At 39.9% G+C, this 13,952-nt stretch overlaps 1 protein-coding gene across 1 annotated transcript in view; it reads left to right on the top strand.

The window, feature by feature from the left end:
- Positions 1–381: 381 nt before the first annotated feature.
- DMXL1 (Dmx like 1) overlaps positions 382–13,952 on the top strand; it is a gene marked incomplete at both ends in the record, with an annotated part of 81,626 nt that continues 68,055 nt past the window's right edge. The window contains 2 exons of the mRNA XM_082013019.1: positions 382–468; positions 9,838–9,963. Of these exons, the coding sequence (XP_081869145.1) occupies positions 382–468; positions 9,838–9,963 (213 nt within the window). The remainder of the gene's footprint in view (positions 469–9,837; positions 9,964–13,952) is intronic.

The raw sequence follows: 13,952 nt of genomic DNA, 5'->3' as shown, positions 1-13,952 counted from the left end.
GGCACATGCGCAGATACGATCCGCCCCCTCGTCCCGCCCTTGGCGTCGCCTGTGGCCGCCGGCGCGCATGCGCGGCGGCTGGAGCCGGCTGGGCAGTGGGGCAGGCCGAGCGGAGCGGGGTCCTGCCGTTCGGGGCGGGCGGTGCCGGTGACGCCGCCGGAGCGGACTCTCGCGAGAGCCGGCGCGGCCCGGCCCGGCCAGTCGGCGGGCGCGGAGGCAGGGAGCGGGCGGGCGGCAGGGGGCGCTGCGCGTGGCGGGGGCCGCAAGAGCCGCCGCGCCCCGCCCACCCGGCGAGGCTCCGCCCCGCAGTATGTGCCGCCGCCCGCGGGACGAGGGGTGGCCGAGCGGCAGGAGCCGGCGGGCCGGCGGCGCCCTCTCGCCATGAACCTGCACCAGGTGCTGACGGGGGCAGTGAACCCCGGGGACAACTGCTTCTCCGTGGGGAGCCTGCACGACCAGCCCTTCACGGTGAGTCCCCCGCCGGGGCCCGGGCGCCTCCGCCGGGCCCGCGCCCTTGCGCCGCGCTCCCCGGCGCCGAGAGCGGCTGCGTCAGGCGCGGCGGCGGCAGCCAGCCCTTGGAGCGGGGCGCCTCGCACCCGGTACCGTCGTCAGCCGGTAGCGGCACTGCCCGTCGCCGGAGGACGGCTGCCCCGAAGGGCCTGAGGCACCCCTGCCCGTGGCCGGGCAGGAGCCGGGGGAGGCGTGCAAAACTTTCCCGGAGCCGGCGCCGGCTCCCCAGCCTGGAGGTGCTGGAGGCCGGGCCGGGCAGGGAGGGAAGGGGCGCTGCCGGTGCCCGGCGGAGGCAGGCACGGGCATGCCGCCCTGAGCGGGGCTTGCTACGGCAGGAATATGGTGGCTGTGATGAAAGATTACATAAACGTCAGCCAGTACACGCGACTTTCCGTGGACGGGAATTTCGGCGCTCGCTTTCTGTCGGATGCGTAGCTGAGATCAGTACCGGCCGTAGTTGAAGATCGTGAAATACCGTGCCCGAGTGTTGAGGATTTAAAACCGTTTTTAAACTTCCTGGCGATGTTTATACTTAGTGGAGAAGAAAACCCCTTGCACTATTTAGTAAAGGCTGAAGCCTTTTATTAGTGTTTGTTTTCCTCCTTTTCACTTTTGTTTTGTAAACAGACTTCTGTTGTTGAGCTTTTCTTCCCGCCCTCCCTGCGAAACAAACCCTTCTTGCCTTCCCTTTTGGGCTGGAGAGGAACGAAATAGGACACAGTAAAGTTGCTCAGTGCAGCAGCTTTGAGTGTCTTTAACCTCACCTTTTCTGGCTGCCCCTAATTATACACACAGGAATAGTGCGGTTTTGAGTTTGATAGGGGAGTGATAGATGTAAACGCAAGAATGCAAGAGTTAAGAAACCTTTTTTTTTTTCTTCTGTCCCGTTTGGCATACGCAGTTAAATTCCGCTGGCTACTTGCAGCTTCTCCCTGCGGCAGAGGTGCAGTGTCAGTGCTGGAAAAAGGGGGTACAGTCAGCGTTCGGAGTGAAGCTGCTTCCCCAGTGTTAGGCTGGCTTTGCAAAGCCTATTTAACCTACAGCCTTGTCCAGCCTCGTCTGGTGATGTGCTTGTGTCCCCAAAAATGAATCCTCTAAATAAGTTAATGTTGGAAGATTTCTTAAACTGCAGCAATTGGGACTTCAAATTCCAGCTGTGCCAAACTTTCTGATTTTACATATCCAGAAATGGTAAAGACCCACCAGTGGTGGGAAGCCATTTGGTAAGAGACAAGCAGGTTTCCTATGCAGTGAAATGCGAGTAAGCTTTCAAAGTATGTTCTCAGAAGTTTCCCATTTTGATATCACTCTTTTTTGACGGAAGTATTTTGAGCTACTAATGTCACGGAAGCACTCTCTCCCTGTTATGGCCTAACTTGTCAAAAGTGTTAGAGCTCCCCAATGGATAAGAAGAGTAAGAATCTCTCTTTGTGGAGAAAGGAATGATTGGGAAGTGCAGTTTTCAGTAACTGTTTCTATGGTCTCTTTTTTTTTACAAAAGCTATTTTGACATTATGTATAGTAACAACGTTCACAATAGATGCATTCATCTTCCTTTGTTTTGTTCTTTTCCCCAGAAGGTTATTAAAGGAGTTATTTTCCAGAGATTTAAAACTGCTAACAGAAATATCCTTGACTGCTTCAGGGTTTTTCTTTTGTTGTTGTTGTTGCTGTTACTCATTTTATAATACTATGTTGAGTTTATGAGGTTGCTTAGAAGGATTAAGAAGTGAAAGGTACTGAAGCTAATTTCTGCCTGTTTGTAAAGAAATGGTGGACTTAACCTTTAGAAAATCCAACAAGAAAATGGACAGTTGTTTTCTCATATCTGAAATAACGATATAAGCATTAATAAGTATAAAAACTGTTGAATGATATCTTAGAAATGGACAAAACATGTCTTGTCAAACTTCTATGGTTTCAGTTTTCATGACTGAAAACTCATAGGAGCTGATATTTCAGGCTTACGTACAGTACAGGTGGGCTGAGTTACCTTAGTTGTCTGACAAGAGAACTTGGTCTGTAATACCTTGATTTTTTTTTTTTTTATACAGTATGGTTCAGAATATTGTCTGATTAAGCTGTACTGAATATTTAAGGTACGAAGTTTAAAAATATTACCATTTTAAGATAAAAATAACAGATTCCTCTCCTAAACTCTGAAAGATTGGAAGCGAAACTAGTAAAAGTGCCCATACCCACTTAATTGCATGCACCTTTTTGAATATGTACAGTTCTGTTTTAAGATAGTATTTGAGATACTTGCCCTAATGGTGTGCAGGTTTGTTGTTCTGGCCTTTGTTTTTTTTTTAGGATGTGAAGTGTCAAGTGGAGCACGAGCTTCCTTGGCAAGAGCACTGATAAAGAGTTTTTGGCACATCTTTTATCTATCTATATATAGAAAAAGGCTCATAAGCATTAAGATATCCGAAGAAGCATGCCTGTTATTCATCTGCTGAGAGCGGGTGGTAATAATGTGTGGTAGCCTGAATTAAAGAGAACTCAGCCCTCAGAAGTCGGAATTCAACTGTTCACTCTCTATGTGCTTCTCCTGAAATCAAATTGTTTTATTTTCTGTGTGCTTGTCCACAGTGCAAGACATTCCTTTGCTTTCTTTCGTTGTTTTCAGATCTGAAATATTTGAGTAAAAAACATTGGTTTAGTAAGTTCATGGAGTTCATCACGTCAGTAATAACTAGTACAGCAAATATCTTAAGTGGTATTTAAGTTATTGTGTAACCAGCACTGATACCACTTTTGTGATTGGTTTGCTTTGTTTAAGCATTTTTGCTTATTCAGTTCTGCTTCGGTAATATTTTTTTGCTTTTGTTTTTTTTCCCAAGTGTCAGAAGAGGGATGGGGGGAATCACCATGAGAGTAATAGCACATTTACAAGCACAAGTCCCAAGACTGGTAATGGAAGTCACAAAAGAGGGATTATTTGTAGGGGTAAAAATTTGTGAAAGAAAGATAAATTGCATGGTTTATTTCGATGCAACCAGAATACTTTCTGGACAGATTTCTTCTCTGTGTGTGATTACACTCACCTGGACTTCAGACGTGCTTTTTATGACTGATAAAACTGTGAACTTGAAACATTAAATTGAAAAGCACATGGAAAATGTGTTTTTTTGGATAGTTTGGTCAAGACCACGCTGAATTTTCCAAAGGTATTGGGTTGTGATACAAAGTTTTCCAGCTGTGTAAATTTTTTGATAAACAAAAGTAGATTCTGTGGCTCAATAAAATTGTTACTTATCTGTCTAGAAAATACGTAAAATTTTCTTTGTATTTAGAACTCCATGGATATCTATAGTTAAAAAAATTACCTGACCGGTTGTAAAAGTCACACAAGAAGTTACACTGTTTACACCTGCTTCTTGATTGTGATTTCGAAAAGGGAAGGAAACCTTTTTGATACTTATTTTTATCCATGTTCCAGTTAACCTTTTCTGAACTGAAGAAATGCATCAGTTTAACTGAATTAATCCTAAAAACAACAAAAAAAGAGGTTTTATCCCCCTTACACTCAGTGAAAAGTAGTTTCAGTGAGACTTCTAAGTGCATGGCCAATCAGTTTACCACTTAAAGAAGTATATTATTTCAAGTACCTTTGGTAGATTAGAAAGTTGTTTGGGTTTTTTTTTCCTAAGTATGATGAAAGAGTATTTCTTAAATTAAATTTATCTTAATAAAAAAAAAAAGATATCTAATGCAATACTTATTCTAGTGTAAATTTTGATGCAATAATGGGGGTGGGGAGAGACCATGCTAAGACTAGTGCAAATTTATGTCCGCATGGATGAGTTGTGTTTTTTTTTTTAATAGAGTAATTCAGTAAGGTACCATGTGGTTCATGGTGACTGTGCTTTTCGATATTGACCATTCGTGCAAAGGAGGAAAATACAGATGTTATTGCTATCACCTGCTTAATAGATTTATTGCCTTTGATTTTTATCTTCACCTTTCATAAGAATGACCTTTGTTGTAAACTTTTAGAAGAAAAATCAATGGGAAGAGGGTGAAAAGTAAGAGAAGTTACACAGACGGAAATATTCCTTTTCCATCTGTGCCTATTTATTGCATATAAGCCCTTGCAGGCTGAGAATGTATTATGTTTATGTGCTCAAGCCAGCAGAAGAAACAGGTACCTGATTTAATGAATAAAAATGAGTTTTTCTATTTTTTGGTAATAAGTTTTTGTTCCTAGTCTACAATGCTTTTCCTTGGAACAGATGTAAAAAAAAAAAACCACTGTGAAATTAATCTTCCCTAAGGTATGGTGGTTGTAAAGGTCATAAAAATACCTATTACAAAATTCTGCTTTCAAACTTGTGATGGAAATATTATTCAGCTGTTACAGAATTTTGGTAAAATCTTTATAATTGGTCAGTTTGATTGTGACCCCTGGCATCCTGACCTTCGGGACTTGCTTCATTTCATTTGCAAGGGACATAAGAACCCTCAAGACCCATGAGTGATAAAAATGGCGTTGATGTGGCTTGAGAATTACCTCCGATACAGTAACTGAATTGGATACAGAACAAAAGAAGCAAAAGATAATGTGGGTTGTTGTACTGGTAAACTTCCAGTACAGCTATAGCAGGGAGAGAACATTTCCAAATAAGTTACTGTGAACTGTTAAATGCGGTCCCTTGGTCTGCATCATCCAGGTGGTTCTGTATGACCTTGGGCCCAGCACAGAGTTCTGCATTATCTTGCTAGTCTGTATGTTCATCCCATATATATTTGCATGTGTTTGTTTATCTATCACTTTATAAATGTGCATATATGCACACACATACTGCTGCATTCACCTGTGGATAATAGCTGGCAGTTTACAGTAGGTGTACTGGTGCCCTTTGTGTAAGAGATGTAGGCTAATAAAGTTGGTGCAAGATAATGTGTCAGTCCTTCTGTAGCTGTAGAATAAACTATAGCAAAAACTCTGTATGTCAGTACATAGAAGAAATATATAAAGAGGGTTGAGTGTTAACGGAAATAATCGCTTGGGAGGTGCTGTGCTATGTAGGAGGTCAAGACCCCTGCTCATTTGCCCTTCTTCTGTTGGGAGTAGAGTCTGATTTGCCGGTATTATTCTCTGCTGTTAGGTGTTGTGAATAACAGGCTTTCACTTTAGAAAAAAATTAGAATAGTTCATACGATTGTCTTTACTGTTTTCTGTTAAAACTAACATGTTATTAAAGCACTGTTATTGTCAAAGTATCTGTTAGTCTTCTCCAAAGAAATACAACTTTTAGAAATAGCAGCTGACATCTGATTAAAAGAGTGGGTAGAAATTACATGAAAACTCAGTACTGCATGCAAAATCACACTTATTTTCATAGGCCTGAAACATCTTTTCACTTCCTAATTTCAGGCTTGTTTTGCTGTGTCAACAGCTAGTGAAATCCATGTTCATGCAGCTTGAACTAGTTCTGTCCTGTTTATTTGTGTAACAGAAGAACAAAGCATTGTTTAATAAACATTCCAAGAGCATGATAATGTCAACATTACCTGCTTGTCCCATTGTGCAAAGACAACTTTATTGGAAATATTCTAGGACTTTCTTAAGGTGAAAGGCTTTTATGGCTTGCCAGAATCAGACTCAGAGGCTCTGCTTGCTTATAAAAGGCATCTTGGTGTTTTATTATTATTAAAAAAAACCACTCCACATATTTAAGGAATTATTTCCTCATTGAACTGTATGGCAGCATTTTGCACCCTCCCCTCAAGTGCCAGATAATGTAGACAAGAGTGTAGGTATGAAAAATGCTTACACTCTGAAATTGCTTCTTGCCCTACACACAATACTTGAATTACTTTTTTCCTTAGTTTCCATAACTTATGAAAATGCAGTCTCAGTAGCTTCTGTCAAAATGAAAATGAGTGACACGTGAACTATTGTGGACAAGTCTTGCAGTAAAAAGTAGATAGTAAAACGTTGACTGGTAGGCAGAATTCATTTTTGTTGTATCTGAGAGACTGTTAGGGTATAGAAAGTACCTCTCACTCCTGAGTACTGGCTTCCATTATACTATGCTAAAATACCTCTTACATTATTTTCACCTGAGAAAATTTTAAGTGTAAAATTTGTCCAGCAGTTGGTTTTCTGCTCTTGTTTTAGAGAAATGTCTTTATAGGATACTACTGCTTAGAAACATCATTTGTAGCTGGAGTCAGGGTTCCAGTGAGTGTTTATGAAGATGTGACTTCTCTATGTGGAAACAGTTTAATAGGCAAGTTGCAGTGGGGACAACAAAGAACCAAAGGAAGGACACCTTAGGAGACGTGGAATACTCAAGCTTCCCTCTCAAAGTGTCTGGTCAGTGTGAGGTTTAATGGGATTGGGATGGTAGGCAACAGTAGAAAAGGGAGCCTGTTCCCGTTTCATTTGCCAGACAGCTTAGTTACCTTCTATTCAAACACTTTTTTTAAAAAAAATACATAGTTTCCTTCCTCTCTGCATCCCTTGCCTTTTGTCTTTGAAATTGTGGTTCTCCTGCAGATGAGTATTGACTAAAAGTAACCTCCAAGTCATCATCCTTATGCTTAGCTGTGGTTATATGTGGAAGCTCTTTGAAAATGCTTTGTTTTTCCTTTCTACCTCTTTGGGGACAGATCAGCTCCATAGGCTTAAGAGCTAGTCAGTGGTTCTGCAGCTTATTGGGAATTGGGAAGCCAATGTGACCCAGTATGCTCTAATCCATCTGAATAGACTGTCAGAAGTGATTCTTTTTTTCCTGAATGTCAATTTTTTTCAGGTAATGTGGAGAATTACCACAACATAAAGATGGAATGACTGTTTTTTTCTTCCAAGAGTAAGATTTTAAAAGGGTACTCCTTTCGCCCCACCCTGATCTGGTTTCTTACAAGTGCTCTTATAATTAATTGTTAGAAATGAGAACTGCTAGGATGAGAAGGTATTCCCCAACTTTTCTTCAGAAAGTTCATCCCTGATTTTACAAGTTTTTTTAAACACAGAGCATATGAGATTGGGCAAGAAACGGGTATTAAACATCAAATAATAGCCATGTTTAAACATAGCGAAAGGGAGGAGGAGCTCTTGGCCAAGGGTTTATATTCATAAAGGGGATATTTTCAGGAAATGGCAAGTCTAGGAAGTTTACACACCTCTGTGTAACGGTGAACTACTGCTGTCCGGCATAGCCTGGGTTAACAGGAGATAGCCTGAGTTTTGATACTGTTTTAAGTCCTTGTGCCTTATACTTTGGTGAATGTACCAGTTCTTAAAGACTCCAGTGTGTAGTCTTTGATAGTTACTTTAGAGTTCTTCCAGTGCAAAATGCCACTTTTGCATTTTAATATATAAAAAAAGGACTCTTTTTTTATATATTAAAACTGGTCGAGTACTTGCTCTCATTAAGATGGTTAGTTTATGAACTTTGGGATTCCTGCTGATCGTATATGTTACTGTATATGCTATAGTTCCTGCTCACTGTGATGGAAATGTTGTAGTGTTGTGATGCAATATGATCTACAGAAGAGCAGGTGTGCTTCGTACAGTCTTTGGCACGTCAGTCTTTCAAAGACATTTTTAATAAAGCCATTTTATCTCTTTAAAGTTAAGCACTTCCTTTTTCCCCCCTAAAATTGCATGCATACGGAACACTAAATTCGACAAAATGGCTTTGGGAAAAATTGTATATATGGTACTTCTGAATAACCTTCGCCTGATGGATTACAGATGTAATCAGTGAGTCACCAGGTGAGATGGTGACTAAAGAAAAGATAGTTCTTTTTAACTAAAGAAAAAAATGTTCTATGAGGAACAGGTCTAAAGTCCATGTCATTGAGATATCAGAATAATCACTTTAACATTTGAACAAAAAATAGGACTCAGTCTCCTCTTTTGGAATGAGTTTTAAAATTAGACTGATTTGGATTGTGCAGTTTAATATGTCAATTTGTAACAAATGCTGCTCTTTTGACAGGAGGAATGACACTGCTTGAACATCTTCTTGAAGCTGAAGAGGGGACAGTACAGGAAGGGGCTCAAAAACCTGACAAATAATAAATTATCATAAATAACTATATGGTTATATTTAGTCTGCGGAAACATTATAGGCGACATTTTTGATTATCAGGGTATTTTAAGGGTGGCTGGTGGTCTGCTGGTTGGAAAGTAATAACTGAATATTGGCTGAGAATGTTGATCATAGTATCCTGGGTATGATCATTTTGTGAAGTATCACTGAACCCTTTGTGGGAAAAATTGTCTTTGGACTTGAATTTCCATTTAAAAAATTTTATGTGTTTTAATGTATGTGATGGTATGGTAGTCTGGGTCAGGTGTGGTAGAAGTACTCTTTCACATGAAACACCTGAAAGCATGATCATCAGATTTCAGACTGTTCTGCTCTTGAATCTTTTGCCCAAGTAAAATAGGCCAATTTTTGGCCTTTTTGTCATTCTCTTGTGCACTAACAGAATACTGTTGTTTGTGCTCTTAATTTTGTTGTTGGCTTCCTAGTTCTAACTTTTTAAAGGATGTGCATTCCTTGTTCTAGGACTTTCATCCTTGAATGCTATATTCTTACGCTTATCATATTACTCTGCTAACTGTTATTTTCATAAGCTTCTCCAACATTTAATCTTTCTCTCCATTTTAACGTGTGCTCAGTTTCTAACAAAACTTGCATAAAGTTAGGAAGAAATTATGATTCAGACATTGCAGTACTCAATCAGATGTCTCTGTGAATGTGTTAGATACATCAAATTACTTAGTGACAGTATAAATTTAAGAGAAAATAAAATTAATCCATGGAATGCAAGTAACAGGAGACTCAACAAGTCTGAAAACACGGAAGGCTTTTCTGTAACTAAGCCTAATTCTGTTACCCTTTTGAATATTTCCTTTGCTCTGTTCCTTACTAAATGCCTTGTACCATTTTAGCTTCTTAGTTCTGTTCCCCCTTTTCAAAAAAATGTTTTTAAATGCTTCTGTCTCTAGTCTAGGAAATATATTACTTTTTCCTACTCTGCATGAACTTTGTTCTTCATGATGCTTCTTCCTTATTGGATGTTTTCATAACTTCATCTTTTTTGCCACTTCTATCCCAAACCACTGTTTGCTTGTTACACAAGTATTGTGACAAACTTCTAAGCATGGAGGAAGAGTAATTTCCCACTTCTGTTGCTTGATTGAAATCATAGACATCTATTTGATCTCTGCAAATACCTCTGTACTTCTGTCTATAGTGTTCTACATGGATAGGATACATGGACTATACTGTTTCATACTTCACTGATATGCTCAAAGTTGCTAAAGCTTTACTTAATTCTTGTTTCTTTTTTCCTTTTCAGGCATATGCATCAGGATGTGATATTGTGGTATTGGGGACTGACTTTGAAAGATTACAGATAATCCCTGGAGCAAAACATGGAAACGTTCAAGTGGGATGTGTGGACTGTTCAATGCAACAGGGGAAGGTACGTAGAGAAGTGTTTCTCATAATGTTCTAGCAATGTCATGTTAAGCGCCTTCTCAAGAGTGTGGATACTTGCAAGTTAAGGCAGATACACAAAGTGGGTGATTACTTCATGTCTTTATTTGCAGTAAGCAGCACAGTGAATGTGAAATAGTAACCATAACATGAGGTTAGAAAATATGTAGGGCTGCACAGGAAGATACAGATAAAAGAGATAGCAAGACTTTGACTAAAAGATGAATAAGGTGGAAGCAAAGGTAAATTTATTCAGTATGGCTTCACACTACTGGGCATGTCATCAACATGCTTTGACATGCTAGGGGCTGGCAGCAGATGAGTGCTTCCACAAAAATAATTTTCCAGTCATACAGAAGAATGACATTCTTTTCAAGCAGTTCATAAACGCTTAAAATTGCTCTTGGACAGGGTTTTGCTTTCTTCAATTCTCAGCTTTTCTTTTTCTTATGTAGGTAAATTGGATCAGAAATGTTGCATTTTAGACGTTCAGGTTTCAAGTCCTTGTTACAAAGGTCTGTCTCAATTGTTCTGTCACAGTGAAAAATAACCAGGTAGCTCTATCCATTGGGGTGTCACAGTGCGATTAAGCTATTCACCAGTTCAGTAGGCATTGGTTCTGGGTACATGTTTGCTCATACAAGAGAGTTTTTTTACTTTGTTGCTGTCTTTAAGCCCATCCTAGTGAGGAGATAACATGAGCCTTCTGTACATCACTACAAGCCTTGGGAGTTGATAAGAGCTTTGGTGAGATTCTGGTGTCCATCTTGAGGCAAGACCTCTGCATGCAAACCAGTTCATGTTTACATGTGAAGTCTATGATGATGACAGCCACTCTCTGTTCCCGATTTTCAATGTTTTGAGTCATAAACTCTTGCAAAGGTAGTGAAGGAACATAAATGAAAATGAGGAAATGTTTTCTGTGTGTCTGGTACCTTGTAGCCAGAAAGACTGCATGTGTTTCTCAATTGGCTGCTTTAACTAGGAAGTTTTTTTGAGTTCACTGGCCTTATAGTAACAGATGGTGAAATACACATGCAGATCACGGACCACAGTTAATCTTACAAAATTTTTCTGTGAATTTGCAAGGTCATTTTGACTGCACGATAGCAGTTCTGTATGCATTTAAATGACAAACTGTCCTTGAATTGTTAATTAGCACATATGAATATATCAAACTGTCAAGCTTAACAAACTTTCACATTTTTTAATTTCTTAAGTAGACCTATGTGGTCATTTTGATTCTGCAAGTTGATATCATTTGCTGTTAGAAATTAGACTAGTTGTATTGGCAGAGTGCTGAAAATACTAAGCAATGAATGGGTAGGAATCTACTTATTGACCAGACTAATCAATAAATTTCCAATTCACTGTTGCAAGGATAAAATTTCTTCTTACAGCTGCTTCATCAGTATTGACACAGAGATTTCTCTTCAGTTTACATCCAGATTATTCTTTGTTGTTTAAAATCTATAGGAAGAAGCAGAATGCAAATAATGAAGTTTACTTAGGTTGCAATTTTGAACCTTTGTAGAAAGTATCCAGTTATAATTTGTAGCTTATGAATTATGTACCTTTTTAATTTTTTACTTTATGGACAGCTGCTATCAAGCATTTTCTCCATGGCCTTTACTTTCTTTGAAGGATCTCCATCATTCTCCCTTTACATGAAAAAATTGGTTTGTGAAAGAGTTATTTTCTAGTTATGAAAGTAATGAGTTGAAATTTTTCTCTATTGTTGCCTCCTAATTCTAGTTTATTGGGAACCTAGTGCCTTGTGAAGCTACACTGAAATGCCAACAGCGTAGAAGTTCGTGTACGACCCACGTCTCCCTTGGCTTTGAAGGGTGTGGGGAACATGGCACCATCTTTTCTCTTCCTAGTCTAGTTTTGGAGATAAACTTAATTCTCTGTTTCCAAGAATGAGATAAGGGGAAAAAATGAATGAGAATTTTTAACCATCCCAAGAAAGCATATATGTTTATGTTTATATTTACATGTGTTTGTATGTGTATGTATATACACTTTTTTAAAAGTCTCCTATAGATTTGCAAGGACTAGTTTTACAAACAGGACAGTTTAATCTTAGGCTACTGAATGCAGTCTCTTCCCTCTGGTTGTAGGCAACTTCTTAATCAACGATTTATTTGTGAGTGGGTGCAGTACTTGATTTTGTCTCACACAATGTAAGCTACAAGCCTCTTTCCGCTTCATTTAGTGAACATGTGAATTAAGGCCAAAACTTTTAATAACCTGACAAAAATGTAATTATTTTTGTGGTTTGGTTTGTACAAATACCTAAAAGGGTAGAAGAAGATGGTCTTAGCTTCAGATCATTTGAAGTATGTAATCAAAGTTGTTTGCGTCATGGCTGGTGACTGCAGTGTTACAAAGTACATGAAGTGGTTTCTTTATGGAACAAACTATTTTACTGAGGTCAAAAAAAATTGAAAAAAAAAATTTAATTTGGTTTACATGCAAATTGTTTACCTGTGGAAAATTGGTAAATAAAACTATAAGTTTGTTAAATAAGACATTTTTAAATAAGACTTTTTTTTTTTTCATACTAATAGAACTACTAATTATTTTGAGTATGAAAGCTCAGTTTTGAGTCCAGGGTTTGTAATTTCATGAACTATAGTATGGTGGGGTTTTTTGTTTGTTTATTTTAGCAGGCTGTCTGTGTGTTCATTTCAAAGGAACTGTGATTATCTTATTGTCTGTTGTTTGGTAGTGAGTGATCATGTAACTTAGGACGAGTTACAGACCTTTTGATGAATGAGAAAAATGTTGAGAGCTTCTGTGCAATATGGAGGCCTGGTGGAGAAAAACCTGTGTATCAAGAATCTATTTGGATGATACTAAAGCTTTACAAAATGAGCATCTGATGCTGCCAGTTATAATCCTACTTTGGACAGGGTGCTGAGAGTGGACAAAGTTGTTGCCCCAAGGACTAATGCTTTATTCTTTTGTGGCGGTGCAAGAATTACAGAGATAGAATGGTTTGTGCTGGAAGGGACCTACCAATCTCTGTGTCTAGTCCAAGCCACCCCCTTTTGTGGGCAGGGACATCTGTCACTAGATTGTGTTGACAAAGCCCCATCTGACCTGACCTTGAACACTTCCAGGGATGGGGCATCCACAACCTCTCTGGGCAACCTGTGGCAGTGTGTCACCATCCTCATTGTAAAAAATTCTTCCTTATATCTAATGTAAATCTACCCTCTTTTAATTTAAAACCATTACTCCTTGTTCTATAACTACAGGCCCTGCTCAAAAGTCCTTCTCCAGCTTTAAGTCCCCTTTAAGTATCGAAAGGCCACAATAATGTCTCCCTAGAACCTTTCCTTCTCCAGGCTGAACAACCCCAACTCCCACAGTCTTTTTTCATAGGAGAGGTGTTCAAGCTCTGACCATTTTTGTGGCCCTCCTCTGGACCTGCTCCAACAGTTTTCTGGTTCTGGGGACACCAGGGCTGGATGTAGTACATCAGGTGGGGTCCCACTAGAGTGGGAGAATTGCCTCCGTCAGTCTTCTGACCACGCTTCTTTTTGTGCAGCCGAGGATACGGTTGGTTTTCTGGGCTGCCAGCTCATGTTCAATATTTCACCCAGCAGTACCGTGAAGTCCTCCTCAGCTGGGCTGCTCTCAATCCATTCATTCCTCTGTCTCTACTGATACTGGGGATTGCCCTGACCCAGGTGCAGGACCTTGCACTTTCCATGTTGAACCTCATGAAGTTCACATTGGCCACTCCCCAAGGTTGTCAAGGTCCCTCTGGATGGCATCCCTTCCCTCTAGCAAATCAGGTACACCAGTCATCTTGGTGTCATTCTGCAGACTTGCTGAGAGTGCACTCACACCACTGTCTATCATTAGGAATGACTGTAACCTCTCTCTTACAAGTCAGTAAGGCTTCTCTGCTTCCTATTTCTGATAACAGAACTTGGGTTTTTTTGATGTCTGGGTGGTTTG

This window comes from Phaethon aethereus (genome assembly GCF_964289735.1).
Source record: "Phaethon aethereus genome assembly, chromosome: Z".
NCBI lineage: Eukaryota > Metazoa > Chordata > Aves > Phaethontiformes > Phaethontidae > Phaethon > Phaethon aethereus.
This window is presented reverse-complemented; position numbering and strand designations above follow the sequence as displayed.